At 53.6% G+C, this 16,233-nt stretch overlaps 1 protein-coding gene across 1 annotated transcript in view; it reads left to right on the plus strand.

Moving 5' to 3' along the window:
* CAPN2 (calpain 2) overlaps window positions 1-16,233 on the plus strand; it is a 61,098-nt gene that overhangs the window by 24,390 nt on the left and 20,475 nt on the right. The window contains exons 3-10 of the mRNA XM_047755606.1: window positions 5,753-5,871; window positions 6,943-7,076; window positions 8,221-8,389; window positions 9,781-9,864; window positions 11,666-11,751; window positions 12,841-12,915; window positions 13,587-13,747; window positions 15,864-16,033. Of these exons, the coding sequence (XP_047611562.1) occupies window positions 5,753-5,871; window positions 6,943-7,076; window positions 8,221-8,389; window positions 9,781-9,864; window positions 11,666-11,751; window positions 12,841-12,915; window positions 13,587-13,747; window positions 15,864-16,033 (998 nt within the window). The remainder of the gene's footprint in view (window positions 1-5,752; window positions 5,872-6,942; window positions 7,077-8,220; window positions 8,390-9,780; window positions 9,865-11,665; window positions 11,752-12,840; window positions 12,916-13,586; window positions 13,748-15,863; window positions 16,034-16,233) is intronic.

Raw genomic sequence — 16,233 nt, forward strand, 5'->3', positions numbered from 1 at the left:
CCATGACAAGATGAGCTATGACTTGTTTTTTTTCTAGATGGCTACTCAGCTGTTCTAATTCCATTTGTGAAAAACTTATCTTTACTAAATTCCTGTGTTCGGAACTATTTCTGGACTTCCTGTTCTGTGCCATTTCTGTATCTCTGTACACTAATGCGCAAGTACTGCTATTTTAATTACTGTTGCTCTATATGTATTTTAATATCTGATAGAGCTAGACACCCCTCCCTTTGAGATTTTTTTCTGGGTAGGCTTCATGTTTATTTTTCCTTGTAAACTTTTTTTTTGTCTTTTTTTACTATTTCTTGGGCGGCCCCTGCGGCATATGGAGGTTCCCAGGCTAGGGGTCCAATCGGAGCCGCAGCCACCAGCCTACGCCAGAGCCACAGCAACTCGGGATCCAAGCCACGTCTGCAACCTACACCACAGCTCACGGCAGTGCCGGATCCTTAACCTACTGAGCAAGGGCAGGGACCGAACCCGCAACCTCGTGGTTCCTAATCGGATTCGTTAACCACTGTGCCACGACGGGAACTCCCTATTTTTCCTTGTAAACTTTAGAAACCACTGAGTTCCAAAGGTTTAAAAAGCCTCTTGCTATTTTTATTGGGATCACATTAAATTTATAAATGGACTTAAGAGGAAGCGGCAACTTTACAATGACAAATTTTTCTAGTCAAGAATGTAGGCCACTTTTTATTTATTTATTTATTTATTTTGCTTTTTAGGGCCACACCCATGGCATATGCATGTTCCCAGGCTAAGGGTCTAATCGGAGCTGCAGCTGCCAGCCTACACCACACCCACAACAACGCCAGATCTGAGCCGCGTCTGTGACCCACGCCACAGCTCACAGCAACGCCAGATCCTTAACCCACTGAGCGAGGCCAGGGATCGAACCTGCAACCTCATGGTTCCTAGTTGGATTCATTTCCACTGCGCCATGACGGGAATGCCCAGGCCACTTTTTAAATGGAGTAAATGATTGTCTACGCCTCTCCAGGCAGGATGGTGCCCTTGGAGTTGGTTTTAAGGGTGAACAGCCAATGGGTGACAGACCACACTAGTCAGAGCAGTCTCGAACTCTGTTGAACATAAACAGAGTGGTCAGAAGCCTCTCCAATCAAATGAGGAAGCAAACCCCACCTCCCAGAAGAGAGCCCTGATCTGTGAGTCGGAGGCCGTTGCAGGATTCTAGAACCGCAAGTGGGTCAGGTACAGATGCCGCCTTGAAAAATCAGTGCCCCACAGTCAAGGGACACACAGCTCCAGCCGAGCTCACAAGGATCCAGTGTGGAAATATCCCACCCTCACTCTCCTCCCGCCCCCTGGCACCTAGGGCTCCCCACTGGCCAAACCCTCCCAGAGGCAGAGGTCCTGGAAGCCCACGATGTCAGCCACTGAGGTCGGCTCTGGGGCAGAGGGCAGGATGGAGAAGGGTGTGGACTGGACATGGGGAGGCAGCCAGAAGGGACCCTTCTCACGTCCAGCTCGCACCATCTGGCACTCAGGTGTTTCTGCTCTGAGATAAACGGAGTCGATCAAGATCAGAAGGTTACCGAAGATCCCCTGAGTCTAAAAGGACTTTCTACCTGCGCAGGCTAAAGGCACATGGCAACCAGAAAACCCAGCTGGAGAGGAAGGCAGACGTTTTGTGGTGCACCATTCAGGGAGAGTCCCCTGAGCGGGGGATCTGGGCAGCCACCCTACCCTCACCTCTGCCCAAATATCTTCCTATGTGGCTGGAGAGCAGAGCCAAACCAACAAACAGATGAGCAAGAGGAAAAAAAATATTTGCTAAAGTCCAGAGCCTCATAGATATATAATTTCAACACCTGTGCAGCTACACACCAGATCTTCCGTTTTCAAGCCCCATCCACGCAGCGACAGGCCTGGGTCACTGACAGGCACCCTCTAAAACCAGTTAGAAGCGCCAGGGTCTGGAGCCTCAGAGGTCCATGGGTTGTCCAGCCCGACCTGAACCAGCTGGCCTGGTTTTATCCAGACTAGCCTGTGACCGACCCAAATAGGCTGTGCCGAGAGGAGACTCCAGGGACCTCGCCAACCGGGCCACCTCTACCGGAGCAGGTCACCGTGGGATCACCCCGAGGAGATGGGTTTTCATAAATCATTTCACGGAGGGTGGATTCTGACCTTGGGAGGGAGAACGGAGGCTCTGCAGCCTCCGCTGGAAAGGGGGGTGCTGGGCGGGGCTGCAGGCAAATGAGGATGTGGAGCGGGTTTCCCTGTGAGGTCACCTGGGTGGGGGCAGGAAGCCAGGGCAAGAACACCGTGCAGCTGAAACAATGAGTCACCTCTCAAGGGTGAAACTCCCCAAGACCATGTCCTGAGAACTGGATGAACTAGTTACTGACACCTGGTCGCAAAGGAGACGGTTCAGGTTGTACATGAAAAGCATGAGCCTCGCACGGCCACTATGGAGAACAGTGTGGAAGCTGCCAGCTTGTTACTCCTTAGATTTTTTTTTTTTTTGTCTTTTTAGGGCCACACACACAGCACATGGAGGTTCCCAGGCTAGGGGGCCAATTAGAGCTGTAGCCACCGGCCAACACCACAGCCACAGCCACCCCAGATCCAAGCCACATCTACCACCTACACCACAGCTCACGGCCAAGCCAGACCCTTAACCCACTGAGCAAGGCCAGGGATCAAACCTGCGCCTTCCTGGATACTAGTCAGATTCATTTCCGCTGAGTCACAACGGGAATGCCTTGCCCCTTAATTTTAAATCGAATTGCAGTCGAATCTTCCTAGTGGGATCTTTCCTTGGTTAAAGGGACTGGGTACTCTTAACCAAAGGAAATCTTTCACAGGTATGTTTTTAAAAAAAAACCCAGGTTCTGGATTCAAAAGATGCACATGCAGGACCTGCCCACTGTCTAGAACACAGCCTTCTTGAGCTTCACTTTCTTCATCCAAAAAAAATTGATGGTGATAATGGATAACCATCTCATCAGATTTCTGTAAGGATCAAATAAAATGTATACCGTGTTCTTTGTAAATTGCAAAGTATTATACAAGATGCAAGCCGCTTGTTATTTATTTTATTCCTTCTGGTGGAAGGAGCACAGAGCAGAAGTCAAGAATCAGGTTGAGGCATTCCCGACATGGCTCAGTGGAAATGAATCTGACTCGCATCCATGAGGACACAGGTTCGATCCCTGATCCCTCAGTGGGTTCAGGATCTGGCGTGGCTGTGAGCTGTGGTATAGGTCTTGGATGTAGCTCAGATTCCGAGTTGATAGGCTGTGGCTGTAGTGTAGGCTGGAAGCTGTAGCTCAGATTCAACCCCTAGCCTGGGAACCTCCATATACTGCGGGTACGGCTCTAAAAAGACAAAAGACAAAAATCACAGACATCCCCAGGCTCTCAGAGGAAAAGGGACTGAACCAGATCCCCAGGCTCTCAAAGAAGTACCAAAGTCAGAAGATCTGAAGTTGGAGGAAGAAGCACCAATTGAAAAGGAGGATCTTGTCACTCCAGGAGCAGCTGATGCTCTGTGACGTCATCTTCCAGGATGGACAGCACAATAAAGTCAAAGTGAGAAAGGGGTAAATGCTCGGCAAAGGACTGAATGTTGTCTGTTTGAATGACAGTCTCATCCCTACCAAGCAGCATACAGAATCAGGCCAGGAAACTTCCTCCATGTAGATTTTGGTCTCCACCAATCAGGGGCTCCTCAGCTCCTTCCCCGTGGCCAGAGCTAAAAACTCTCACTGCCAAGTGTCTCTGCAAGCTCCTTATTCTCCATGTGTCCAAGAGTCTTTACTTTATATAAAGGTCAGCTTGACCCAAAAAGTTGTCTCTGAGATCTGACAATAGAAACACTGCATCTTTTAAACTCCTCCTTGTAGTGTTTTACCGTTGGCAGTGCACTTAACTTCCTAAGCCTTGTTATCCTCAGCTTTAACATGGAGATGTAAGAGCTGTTGTGAGAAACAAATGAGAAAATGAACCTGCAGCTCTTAGAACAGTGGCTGGCACACAGGAAGGCCTCATAAGTAATGGTTAATGCCCAAATTCCCCTGGCAGTCAAGCAGCAGGTGTTTGTGGCCCTGGCTAATGGGTAAGGAAATAGGGACATGATCAGTTCATGTAATTGACAAGTCCAAGGCAAGTGTGGCTTCAGGTACAGCTTGATCCAGGGATTCGGGTGATGACACCAGGACCCGATTCCTCTCTCTCCACCTCTCAGCCCCTCCTCCTCTGAGTTAGCTCCATTTTTAGACAGGCTGCCCTCCCCCCGCCCACACACGCAAGCAAGGTGGCTTCAGCAGCAGCAGACCATACATCTTTAAAGAGCCAACACAGTAGACGAGGGCACCTGTTCACTCTTCCTGAAGCCTCAGGAAAGATAACATACCTCCCTGCATGGGTGTTCTAGCCTAATCCCATAGCCAACCACTGAAGCCAGGAGATGTGCTTCATAAATTGCATCCGGTCCCCCTCCGGATCCAGGGGTGGGGTCAGCACCACCCAAACCTCACAGGCTGAGCCGACAGGGAGGCTGGGTGGTACCAGGAGGAAAGCAGTGGCCGCAAATGGAAATCTATCATGAACCCAGAGTCTGCACCCAACTGAACGAGCAAAGGGATTTAACTTCCTTTGGCTACTGAGCGGCTGAGTAGAGAGAGGCTGTGCTTCCACTTACCCCAGGGCTATTGTCAGCCTACAGGGGCCTTGGGGCTACTCACATGCTCTCACTTCTAAGTGTTGGCAGGACACCCTGGTTCAAGAACTATCGGAACTACCCAATAGTCTGTAGAATTAATTCAGAGACCGCCGTAACCTTTTTTAAAGACCTGCCAAGTAATAACAATAAACCAGCAGTGGAAATCAAAGGCATCTGAGTCTATTTCCTTTTATTGTCTGGGGAAACTGTAGGAAAGTGCACATTCCTTACGAGCGGCGTCACCTCCCTCATCCTTGTCCCAGACCACCCACCCCATCAGTTGGACCTTTTTCTGGCAAACATGACCCTGCATCTGGCTCGCTTCTGACTACGTGAAATGGCTGTGTGCTTTACACACATGCTCTCCTTATGCCCCACAGGTACCCGCATGTCACAGAGGAGGGCACCGAGGCTAAGGGAGAGCCATGCTGCCAGACTGGCACCCATCTGACTGTCCCCATCCTTGTCCCTGCCTGCGTGGTGCCCACACACGCCCCCAGGTGTTCATGTGTCCTCACACGTCCTCAGGGAGACAGCCCAGGGTGCCTTCTCTGTGAGCGGTTGCATCCGTGGGGCTGCCGGCTGGCTCCCTTGCTTCCGCATCCCTCTCCCAGGAGAAGATGTAGGACCTTCAGCCTCTTCCCGCTTAGAGCTACGTTTTCTTCTCTCACATCCAAACTCACCTTTAAACCCTGCGTTCTCAGAGGCCTCGGCTGCCCAGTTGGAATCCTCACTCCACAGATGCTCCCTGCCGAGTGCCGCCCATGGACCAGGCACAGAGCCGGCTGTGAAGACAGGGTCCAGCCATCACGGGGTTCTGGTTCTTTCAGGGAATGAACCCTCCCCCCTTCCCCCAACTACTATCACAGCCAAAACTTTTCTCCTTCAACGTTCCCCACAAAGCATCACCCAGCCCCCCTCACACCGCTCACGTGAGGACCCCCTGGAACCCATGTGCAGGGCGCCTGGGGCTCCAGGCACCCAGAGGCAGGGACAAGATGCTGAACATCCCCCGGCACTGAGAGCCTCTGACGAGAGCTCCCTGCACTGTGTTCGCAGGTGACTGCTGGCTGCTGGCAGCCATCGCCTCCCTCACCTTGAACGAAGAGGTCCTGGCTCGAGTCGTCCCCCTGGACCAGAGCTTCCAGGAGAACTACGCGGGGATCTTCCGCTTCCAGGTAATGTAGGGGTTGGTTCAAGGTTCTCCTTAAGGGGTGCTGGGGGAGGAGTGGGTCCTGGGGGCTAGGAACAGGTGCTGGGGGCTAGGGACAATTTTCTTCTTCAAAGGACACTGAGAGACAGCAGGATGCTCCCTGGTCTATTGCTGATGTAGGATCCTTAAGGACAGCAGTGGGGAGAGGTGAGAGGTAGACTAAGATTCTCAGGAAGTCATCCTCAAGATTTTTGGGTTTTTTATTTTTTTACTTTTTTGGTTTTTTTGTTTTGTTTTGTTTTGTTTTTGCTTTTTAGGGCCACACCCAAGGCATATGGAGGTTCCCAGGCTAGGGGTCTAATTGGAGCTACAGCTGCCAGCCTACACCACAGCCACAGCAACACCAAATCTGAGCTGCGTCTGTGACTTACACCACAGCTCACGACAACGCCAGATCCTTAACCCACTGAGTGAAGCCAGGGATTGAACCCGAAACCTCATGGTTCCTAGTCGGATTTGTTTTCACTGCACTACGACGGGAACTCTGAGTAGTAATATTTTTAGAAGCATTAGGTGGAGTTCCCATTGTGGCACAACAGGTTAAGAACCTGACATACTATCCATGAGGATGCAGGTTTCATCCCTGGCCTTGCTCAGTGGGTTAAACACCCAGGCGTTGCCACAAGCTGTGGTGCAGGTCACAGATTCGGCTCAGATCTGGTGTGGCTGTGGCTGTGGTGTAGGCCGGCAGCTGCAGCTCCAATTCAACCACTACCCCCTGAACTTCCCTATGCAGCAGGTGCAGCCCTAAAAAGAAAAAAAAAAAAGGATAAGGGGCAGGGCAGAGTGCTGGAGAGGCAGGTGTGGCCTTGGAGGGAAGAGCAAGCACCACTGTCCTGGGTTTCTTAGTGAGGACCTGCCTGTGGCAGGTGGGTCAGAGGGAGCATCTCCTCCTAGGATGGGCTCATGGAACTTACACCCAGGGGTCTGGGGTGGGGAGGAGCCAGGTGCTCAGATGTGATGCTGGTGAGGGGGGGGGGTGCATGCTGCCACTGGCCCCCCTCCAGGCCTCCCCACTCCCTGCCTTGCCCCGCAGTTCTGGCAGTACGGCGAATGGGTGGAGGTGGTGGTGGACGACAGGCTGCCCACCAAGGACGGGGAGCTGCTGTTCGTGCACTCAGCGGAGGGGAGTGAGTTCTGGAGCGCACTGCTGGAGAAGGCCTATGCCAAGTAAGTGCGCCGGCCCTTCCCTGGGGCCGCCTGCCCCCAGCTGCCCTGCGTGCTGGAAAAAGCAAGCTATTCAAGGACTCCTTTGAATAGAAATCCTATTCTACAGAAGGACGCCTTGGGCCAAACTGGGCTCTAAATTCAAAGAGAGAATGCATGTAGCTATTGCCATTTTTAATTAAATGCACAGAAACAAGCCATGGTACAGGTCATGCCTGCCTGGAGACCTCTACTTCCTTGGCAGGTCATGTTACATTTTTGCAGCTAAATACAGCACAGCAGGGTTTTTTTTGGTTTTTTTTTTGGGTTGTTTTTTGGTTTTTTTTGGCTTGTTTTTTGTTTTTTTGCCAGTGGATCTGAACTGTCCATTGCAGAGGTATGAAAACTATGGAAACTTGCCCAGAATATATAATACACTGATGAGAAATGGTTTCCCCAGGCCCTCCCAGATGTGTGCCCACCCCCCCAACCAGGCTGCCAGAGCTGAGCTTGTCCAGTGCTCAGCACCGCCCATTCTCAGAAGGTCGCCCAATATCAGCAACCCCCTCCAGAGTGGCCTCGTCCTGGGTCCTGTCTGTGCTGCCTGGGCACCCTCTGGGAAAATGACGTGCTCTCGGGCACCAGGAGGATCTCTGTTCCTCCCAGACCAAGCCAGGGAGGAGGGCCAGAGTCCACAGACCCAGCTGTGAGCATCTGGGGCCTGAGGCCGCTTTGAAGTCTCCTGCTCTAGAGTTGGGGAACCTGCAGGGCGCCAACATCACTGTCAGGACCATCAGCCCCTCCTAACTCTGTGGATGCAAGGATGCTGCTTTTGTTATGGAACTTCTCTTAAGTTATAAATGCCAAACAGCCCATTAGCAGACCTTCCCTTTCCTGCCAGGATGTAGATAAAGAATCAATGTGGGAGGCTGGCCCAGATAAGTCACCCAGGTCCTTGACTCCAAGGTTCTAGGAGATTTTTCCAAAAGCTTCATAAAGTACCAGGGCCATGGTAAACCGTGGGGACAGTCACTCGCCTTCTTGGGCACCCTGAGTTGGAGACAAACCAAAGAGAGACTGAGCCGAGGGTCCCGGCAGCATTCCACAAAGTGGGGGACACTTTGAGAAGCAGCACCGGGTGGCAGCAGTGTCTGTGCCCTGCTTGTAGGATCAATGGGTGTTATGAAGCACTCTCAGGGGGTGCCACCACCGAGGGCTTCGAGGACTTCACTGGAGGCATCGCTGAGTGGTATGAGCTCAGGAAGGCCCCTCCCAACTTGTTCAAGATCATCCAGAAGGCTCTGCAGAAAGGCTCTCTCCTTGGCTGCTCCATTGATGTAAGTCTGGGGGCCTCCCTCCCTAGCCCCACCCCCATCTGCTCCTCCCTCCCTAACCCCTCCCATCTTCCCCTCCCTCCCCAGCCCCTTCCCCATCTGCTCCTCCCTCCCTAACCTCACCCCCATGTGCTCCAACTAAAGTGAGCTTCCAACAGGGATGGGGGAAACCCACTGCCCTTCTTGCCCACATTATTAGCCCATCTTTTGCCCACCATACTGCACATCCCCAGGGATGCAGGGGTGGCTAGGCAGCAGCGAGGGTGGCTGGGGTACAACTGGTTGTAGTGGATTCCACTGCTCAGTCCATTCTCACCGTCACCCAGAGAGGACACTTTTCTCCTGGGTCTTCCTCTGATCTTCTGACACTGGACGTGGGGGCCCAGAACACAGCTCCGCTATGTGTTCAAGCAAGCTACACTTGTCTGGAGGTGACTAGCTCCTGGCCAAGCAGAACACCAGCCATCAGCTAGGAGCTGAGACAAGCCCAGTAAGGAGCCAGGCAAAGTGTGCCCAGCACCTGAGCCCTGTCCTACCCAGGAACTGCTCCCTGTGAGGACCTGGATAAGAAGTCTGGCTTTTGGGGCCCACATCTCTGCCCAGCCCTCGGCAGAGATTCTCAAACTTTCTCTGCAGACCCTGTTGAGGCAGAGACCCTTTCTACTTACAGTCCTTCTCATTTAGCCAGACAAAACTAACCTCGGTCAGGAGTTCCCATTGTGGTGCAGAGAAAATCAATCCGACTAGTACCTGTGAGGATGCAGGTTCGATCCCCAGCCTTGTTCACTGGGTCAAGGATCTGGCGTTGCTGTGATCCTCAGTGTAGGTCGCAGATGCGGCTCTGATCCTGAGTTGCTGTGGCTGTGGTGTAGGTTGGCAGCTGCAACTCCAGTTTGACCCCTAGCCCGGGAACTTTCTTATGCTGCAGGTGCAGTCCTAAAAAACAAAAAAAAAACCCACCAAAAACAAACAAATGAAAAAACAAAAAACCCTCTGTTAGAGTAGATATGAAAGGAAGGACCGGGAAAGTTCTAGCAGAACAGAAGCAAATCCTGAAGTCTGGCAGAAACAAAGGACTGTCCTGGGGTAAACCCTGCGCCTGGGCTGGGCCAGCCACGGAGTGTCAGTGCCCTCCCTGGGCCCGGGTACCGGCAGAGGCCCCCACCAGCCCCTCTCGGGTGTGCCCTTTCCTTGGGGAATTTGTGACTGCACGGGACACACCTGAGCGCAAGTGCCTCCCCCTGAGGGCTGCCCTCAGCTCTTCTCTGGCTGGAAATAGCGGGTCAGTGCCTCCGGGTGGGCGCAGGGGGGCTCTCCGTCCTCCCACCCAGGCCGCCGTAGAGGGAGCAGGAGGCGGGATGCCACAGCCCGGCTGATTGTCCCTGCGTTTCCAGATCACCAGCGCTGCGGACTCAGAGGCCGTAACGTTCCAGAAGCTGGTCAAGGGACATGCGTACTCGGTCACCGGCGCCGAGGAGGTAAAGCCCTGCGCGCACTGTGGGAGGTCTTTCTTGCCTGAAAGCATGTTTCTGCCGGAGGATGGGCCAGGGTGGGGGCCCCGAGTTCCCTGGGCGTTTCCTAGCAGGCCCCATATCTCTGAAGTTCAAGGTGGTGCAGACCCGCAGCCCCGGCCGCTGCCCTCTGCCTGCGCCCCATCTGCCCTGGGCGCTCAGTTCGCTGAGCTTCAGAATTGCCTCGCTCTTCTGGACCACCGGGAAATATAGCAGAACCACACTGCATCTGTGTGTTTTATCCTTGCACGTTTAAAGAATTTTATTGAGGAGTTCCCCTTGTGGCGCAGCGGAAACAAATCCGACTAGGAACCATGAGGTTGCAGGTTCAATCCCTGGCCTCGCTCAGTGGGTTAAGGATCTGGCGTTGCTGTGGCTGTGGTGTAGGCCAGCAGCTGCAGCTCCGACTCAACCCCTAGCCTGGGAACCTCCCTATGCCGCAGGTGTGGCCCTAAAAAGCAAAAAAAAAAAAAAAATTGCTCCATAGTTGATTTACAGTGTTAGGTTTTTCGCTTCAACAATGGTCTTCAAATCTGACTCTGCCTCTTGCCGGCTGTGTGGCCTGGGCAGTTATTTAACCTCTCTTCTGCCTCCTAGATTCCTCAGATTTAAATTAGAAAGGGTAACATATCCACTGTAAGGTTGTTGGCAGTAATTCAAACAAGTTAATACAGATAACGTGCTCAGACTGTACCTGACATGTTGTGTATGATCAGCTTGCTGTGGCTGTTATTATTATTACTATAAATACTCTTAAGTAACCGCCTTCACTGTTAATTACAAAACCCAGACTAGACCCCAGATCTTCTCACCTGCCCAGTGTTCTTTGTTTTTTTACTTTAAATCTTTTTTTTAATTCAACCTCCCACCTAGATCTTTTTATACTGAAAGTTTTCACGTCTTCAGAAAGTTGAAAGAAGTGTATAATAAACATCCACGTGCTATTTCTCTAGATTCAACAGTGGTTAATGGAGTTCTCTTACGGTGCAGCAGCTTAAGGATCCGGCATAGTTATTACAGTGACTTGGGTCATTGCTGTGGCACGGGTTCAATCCCTGGGCAGGGAATGCTCACATGCCATGAGCGTGGCCCCCAAATAAGACCACAGTGCTTAAGATTTTCCACGTCTGTTTTGTCTATGTGCGCCCTTCTTTTCTGAGCCATTTGAAAGTAAATCACAGATGTCGTGATACTTCCTTCCAGACACTTCAGCAGTTACTTCCCACCCATTAAGAACACTCTGTTACATAATCCCAGTGCTATTTTCATGCTGAAGAAATAAGCATTGATTCAAAACTGTGATCCAATATAGAATCCATATTAACGTTTTTTCAGCTGCTCCCAAATGCCCTTTCTAGCTCCCACCCGAGGATTCTGTCAAGATTCATGCACTGCATTTGCTTGTTATCAGCAGTGTTCCTTTAACAGAGCTCCTGGGACAAAAGCACATCCCTTTTATCGTCAGTTAAACGGAGGTTCAGAGATGACGTGACGTCTAGAACAGGTGCCTTCGTGCCTCAGGCTCACCGACAGAGGTTAAGGAGCCCTGGTCCTCCAAGGGCCAGATCCTGGGAGCCCCCAGAGCTGGGCAGCGTCGAGGGTCTGGGGGTCAAGCATGTCTCCCTTTTGTAAACCTCCCCCCCCCCCCGCAAACATGAACTCGACACCCGCCCCCAGCTCATGGAGAAGGGGCTTTGGGCTGGAGAACCTGCAGGCCTGGCTTGAACTCAGCATCTCTGTCCTCTCTTTACCCCCCCCCCTCCTTCAGGTTGAAAGCAGAGGAAGCCTGCAGAAGCTGATCCGCATCCGGAATCCCTGGGGAGAGGTGGAGTGGACCGGGCAGTGGAACGACAAGTGAGGAGGCGGGGACGAGGGGCTGGCTGGGGGCGCTCTGCCAGGACACTCTGGGGAGCCCAGGAGAGAGGGCACGGTGGCCAGGCTGCGAATGAAGCCCAGAGAGCACCACGTGGGAGCCGTAGGGCTGGTGGCCCCTCTAAGCTTTTAACCAGTGCATCCCAGCCGCTTTGGTACCTTTCAAGGCCGGGCTCCTGGGATGCTCTTCCTTTCATCACCTCATGGCTCAGCCCTTCCCTTGCTTGGAGTCACCTTACTCTGGACCTTCGAGGACTTGTTCTGTTCCGAGGGTGTAAACTCGGTGCCTAAGACCAGAGAGAAGTCCTTCCGTTGATGTTCGGGGTTCCTGGTCAGACCTTCCGCTCTCTGGGGCGGGGGGACCAGCCGTGAGCCCCTCTCATGGTTTTCCTGTGCTCCTGTCACCCATCCTCTCCACAGCGCCTCCAGGTCCCCACCTCCTCCGTGGCCGATTCCCAGGCAGCTCTGCCAGGGCCCCCGGTCACCTGCAGAGGCCCAGAGGAATGGCCACCATCGGATTTCCAGTCACCTCTTAAAAGAGTTGCCAGGCCCGTCTCATGTCCCTCTGATGGGTTGTGTTCATTTTCTGGCTCTTCCTTGCCACGAGCTTCCAGGACCATGTCCCTTCCCACCGTGCTCCCCTGCATCTCTTAGCCACGTGTGGCACTTCTCTCACTTCCTGGGGTCTGGGCCCTCAGGCGAGAGTGTGTCTCCATCCTCAGCATTGGGGCATCTTGGGGAGAGGTCCTTGCCTTAAACTACTTTCTTTTTCTTTCTCTTCTTTTTGTCTTTTTAGGGCCGCACCTGTGGCATATGGAGGTTCCCAGGCTAGGGGTCTAATCGGAGCTGCAGCTGCCAGCCTACCCCACAGCCACAGCAATGCGGGATCTGAGCCGCATCTGCAACCTTCACCATGGCTCATGGCAATGCCGGATCCTTAACCCATTGAGCGAGGGCAGGGATTGAACCTGCATCCTCATGGATGCTAGTCGGGTTCGTTAACCGCTGAGCCACGACAGGAACTCCCCCTACACTGGTTTCTAATGCCTCTCCCTTCCCTTGGTTTTCCAGCTGCCCAAACTGGAACACTGTCGACCCAGAGGTGAGGGAAAGCCTGACCAGACGGCATGAAGATGGAGAATTCTGGTAAGAGTCTGAGAGGCTTCAGGGAAAGAGGCGTGTCTGCCCCGTTGATCTTCACTAGAACATGAGTGGGGTTATCGTGCTGAGGGCACAGGGCCGTGGGATCCTGGTTTTGTTGTTTCAAGTTCACTATAAGACGCTGAACTGAAAACAAAATTCTTAAACCTCTTTGATGTATCCATCTCAACAACACAGAGTCTTAAAGCTGAGCAGCCTGTCAGGGAAGGTGAGAATGTCTGCAGTCCTGTTCAGACCCCAAGAGAGAAGAGGGGCAGGCTGGGCCTTTCTCCCACCCAGTTCCTAGAGATTCATTCCAAGGCTTCAAGGAACAGGCAGAGATAGACCCACGCAGGTGCGTCTGTGCCACAGTGGGGCCACCTGCTTGTATTTTACCCAATGCGTGTCCATCTTCTCTCTCATTTGATATGTATGGCTCATGTTTTTACAGCTGAGGGTTCTGAGTTTCAGAGAAGCTTAGGTAACGTGGCCAAGGTCCGCCAGCTGGAAGGCGGCATCGCCAGGACTAGAACCAGGCCTTCCGATGGCGGATCTGGTGGCCCTGAGGCCCCAAGGTGCTGTGCCCTGGCCTCGACCCGCTCCTAGTCCAGGCCTTGGGCGGGTGGCCTGGGCTTATCAGTGTGTCCTCTGCTAACCTGCATCCTTGCCTTTGCCAGGATGTCTTTCAGCGACTTCCTGAGGCACTATTCGCGCCTGGAGATCTGCAACCTGACCCCCGACACACTCACCAGTGACTCGTACAAGAAGTGGAAACTCACCAAGATGGACGGGAACTGGCGGCGGGGCTCCACCGCGGGCGGCTGTAGGAACTACCCAAGTGAGGACCCCGGCCCCACGCTGATCAGCTGCCTCCCTGCCTGGCCGATCCTACGCCCCGGCTCTGCCGCCTCTTCTCCCCAAGTCTCCATCGAGACCCCTTTCTCTCCCTCCTCAGCGCCTTTCCTGTCACACCCACTCGCTTCCCCACTCGGGCAGAACCCAAGATGCGCTGGTTCTGCCCCCTCCAGGCCCTAGATTCCCCGACGCTGCAGCCCCACCCAAAGGCAGCACTAAGCCCACTTTGTACCCATGGGCAGCTTTACCAGCAGCCTCGCCGGGCAGGGGGACCTCGCCTTGGATGGAGCCTCTGCAACATCCAGGCTCCAGTTGCCTGGCAGCCCTTTTGTGTCCAGTTCACTCAGCCAGTGTCCCTGGGGGCCCCGCTCAGTTGGGAGTGAGAATTCCTCGTCTGGTTTATCCTTGGTTGATCCCCTGACTCTTCTGCCCTGACGGCCCCGGCCTCCAGTGCCCCTCCCCCTCAGAAAGTGTCTAATTGTGATGACAGCTGCCAATTACGGTGCATACATTGGGCGTGAGGGACTGTGCTAAGTGAGGTATTAATTACTCCAGATAATCTTCCCAACAGACTTCCGAGGCAGGTGCTTTATCATCTCCATCTTGAAGATGAGGGGGCAGAGGCTTGGAGAGGTGACGTGACTTGTCCAAGGCCACACAGCCTTAGCCGAACCTGGGATTTGAACCCAGGCAGTCTGACTGTGGAGTCAGTCTTTAGAGGCTACAGTGGCACGTCGTGGCCACGCGTTGATTCGCTGTTACAGATGAGGAAACCAAGGCTCTAAGTGGCACACGTGGGCCCCAGAGCATGTAGTCAGCCCAGACTCGCTGATCGGTTCTGCTGGCTTGGGTGCTTCTAATCCTTCACCTCAAGTGTGCAACCACCATCAAGCAAGTTCAGACGTCTGGCCAGTCCTCTGCCTCTTTCTCCTTCCTGCTAGATCAGGGGACCACAGACTCTCTCTTAAGGGCCAGGTAGTAGACACATTAGGCTCTGTGGGCCATTCGGTCTCTATGGCAACTATTCACTGGCTGCTGTAGCTGAAGACAGCCATACTTAAGTGAATGTTCATGGCTGTGTTCTAATAAAACTTTATGTGCAAAAATAGGCACCTGGCAGCCCACAGAGCCATGGTTCACCAACCCCTGCACTAGATGATGCCTTTATTTCCACAGTTAGAATGTTAGCCCTCTAGGTAAGGGAAGACGATCATACTAATTATCCTTGGCGTTCCTGTTGTGGCTCAGTGGTTAACGAATCAGACTAGGAACCATGAGGTTGTGGGTTCGATCCCTGGCCTCGCTCAGTGGGTTAAGGATCCAGCATTGCCATGAGCTGTGGCGTAGGTTGGAGATGCGGCTTGGATCCTGCATTGCTGTGGCTCTGGTGTAGACCAGTGGCTACAGCTCTGATTAGACCCCTAGCCTGGGAACCTCCATATGCTGCGAGAGTGGCCCAAGAAATGGCAAAAGACAAAAAAAAAAAAAGAAAATTATCCTTGAATATGAATGAATCCCGGCTCCTTGCTATAAACAGGTTTTGAACGTGAGGAGGGGGGGACACCATGGAACTGGGCAAAGAGACAGGCCCAGGGGATGGGGACACAGAACAAGGGGCTGAGAGTGCACCCAGGATGCTCCTGCCCCTGGGTGCATTGAGGGGTGTGGTCTCCCCAGCCAGGCCACCAGCACATCTCTGACATTCACCTTGGAGGCTGATGGAGGAAGGGACTGTGGGGGAGATATCACAGTTGAGCCAAAGGAGATCGGGGCCTCAGCTCGGAGCCCCTGTTCTGTGCTGAGAGATGCCCCTCCAGCCCAGCCAGCCTGAGGGCGAGCGAGGGAGACGTGCAGGGGGCAGAGGGGAGTTTCTGATTTGGGTTCCCGTGGCATTCAGACCAGCTCACTGCTACCCAACCCTGACCTCTGGTTCCTCTGCCCCGTCACCTCCCATCATACCGCCCCACGCTGCCGCCTTCATCCTCCCCCTGGCGGCCCCCAACCCCTGGGACCCAGGCCACCTCCTTCCCCACATACACCTGCCTGGTCACGCTGGCTCCTGTGTCCTGGGTGAGTGACCCTGGCCCCTCTCGCTGCAGATACTTTCTGGATGAACCCTCAGTACCTGATCAAGCTGGAGGAGGAGGACGAGGACCAGGAGGACGGGGAGAGTGGCTGCACCTTCCTGGTGGGCCTCATCCAGAAGCACCGGCGGCGGCAGAGGAAGATGGGCGAGGACATGCACACCATCGGCTTTGGCATCTACGAGGTGGGGGCGCCCTCGGGTGCAGCTCTGCCCTCCCTTCCTCCTTGGCTCCTCTCAGCCCCGAGAGGAAGGCCAGCCCCACAGGCAGACCTGCAGATGGGGCTCTGGCCCGGCAAGGAAAAGCAAAGCCATAGCCTGGCCACGCAGGAGAAGGAGAAGTCACGCAGGGCGGGCAGGCTCCTGGCGCACCACGTAGGGGTCAG

This window comes from Phacochoerus africanus, chromosome 12 (genome assembly GCF_016906955.1).
Source record: "Phacochoerus africanus isolate WHEZ1 chromosome 12, ROS_Pafr_v1, whole genome shotgun sequence".
NCBI lineage: Eukaryota > Metazoa > Chordata > Mammalia > Artiodactyla > Suidae > Phacochoerus > Phacochoerus africanus.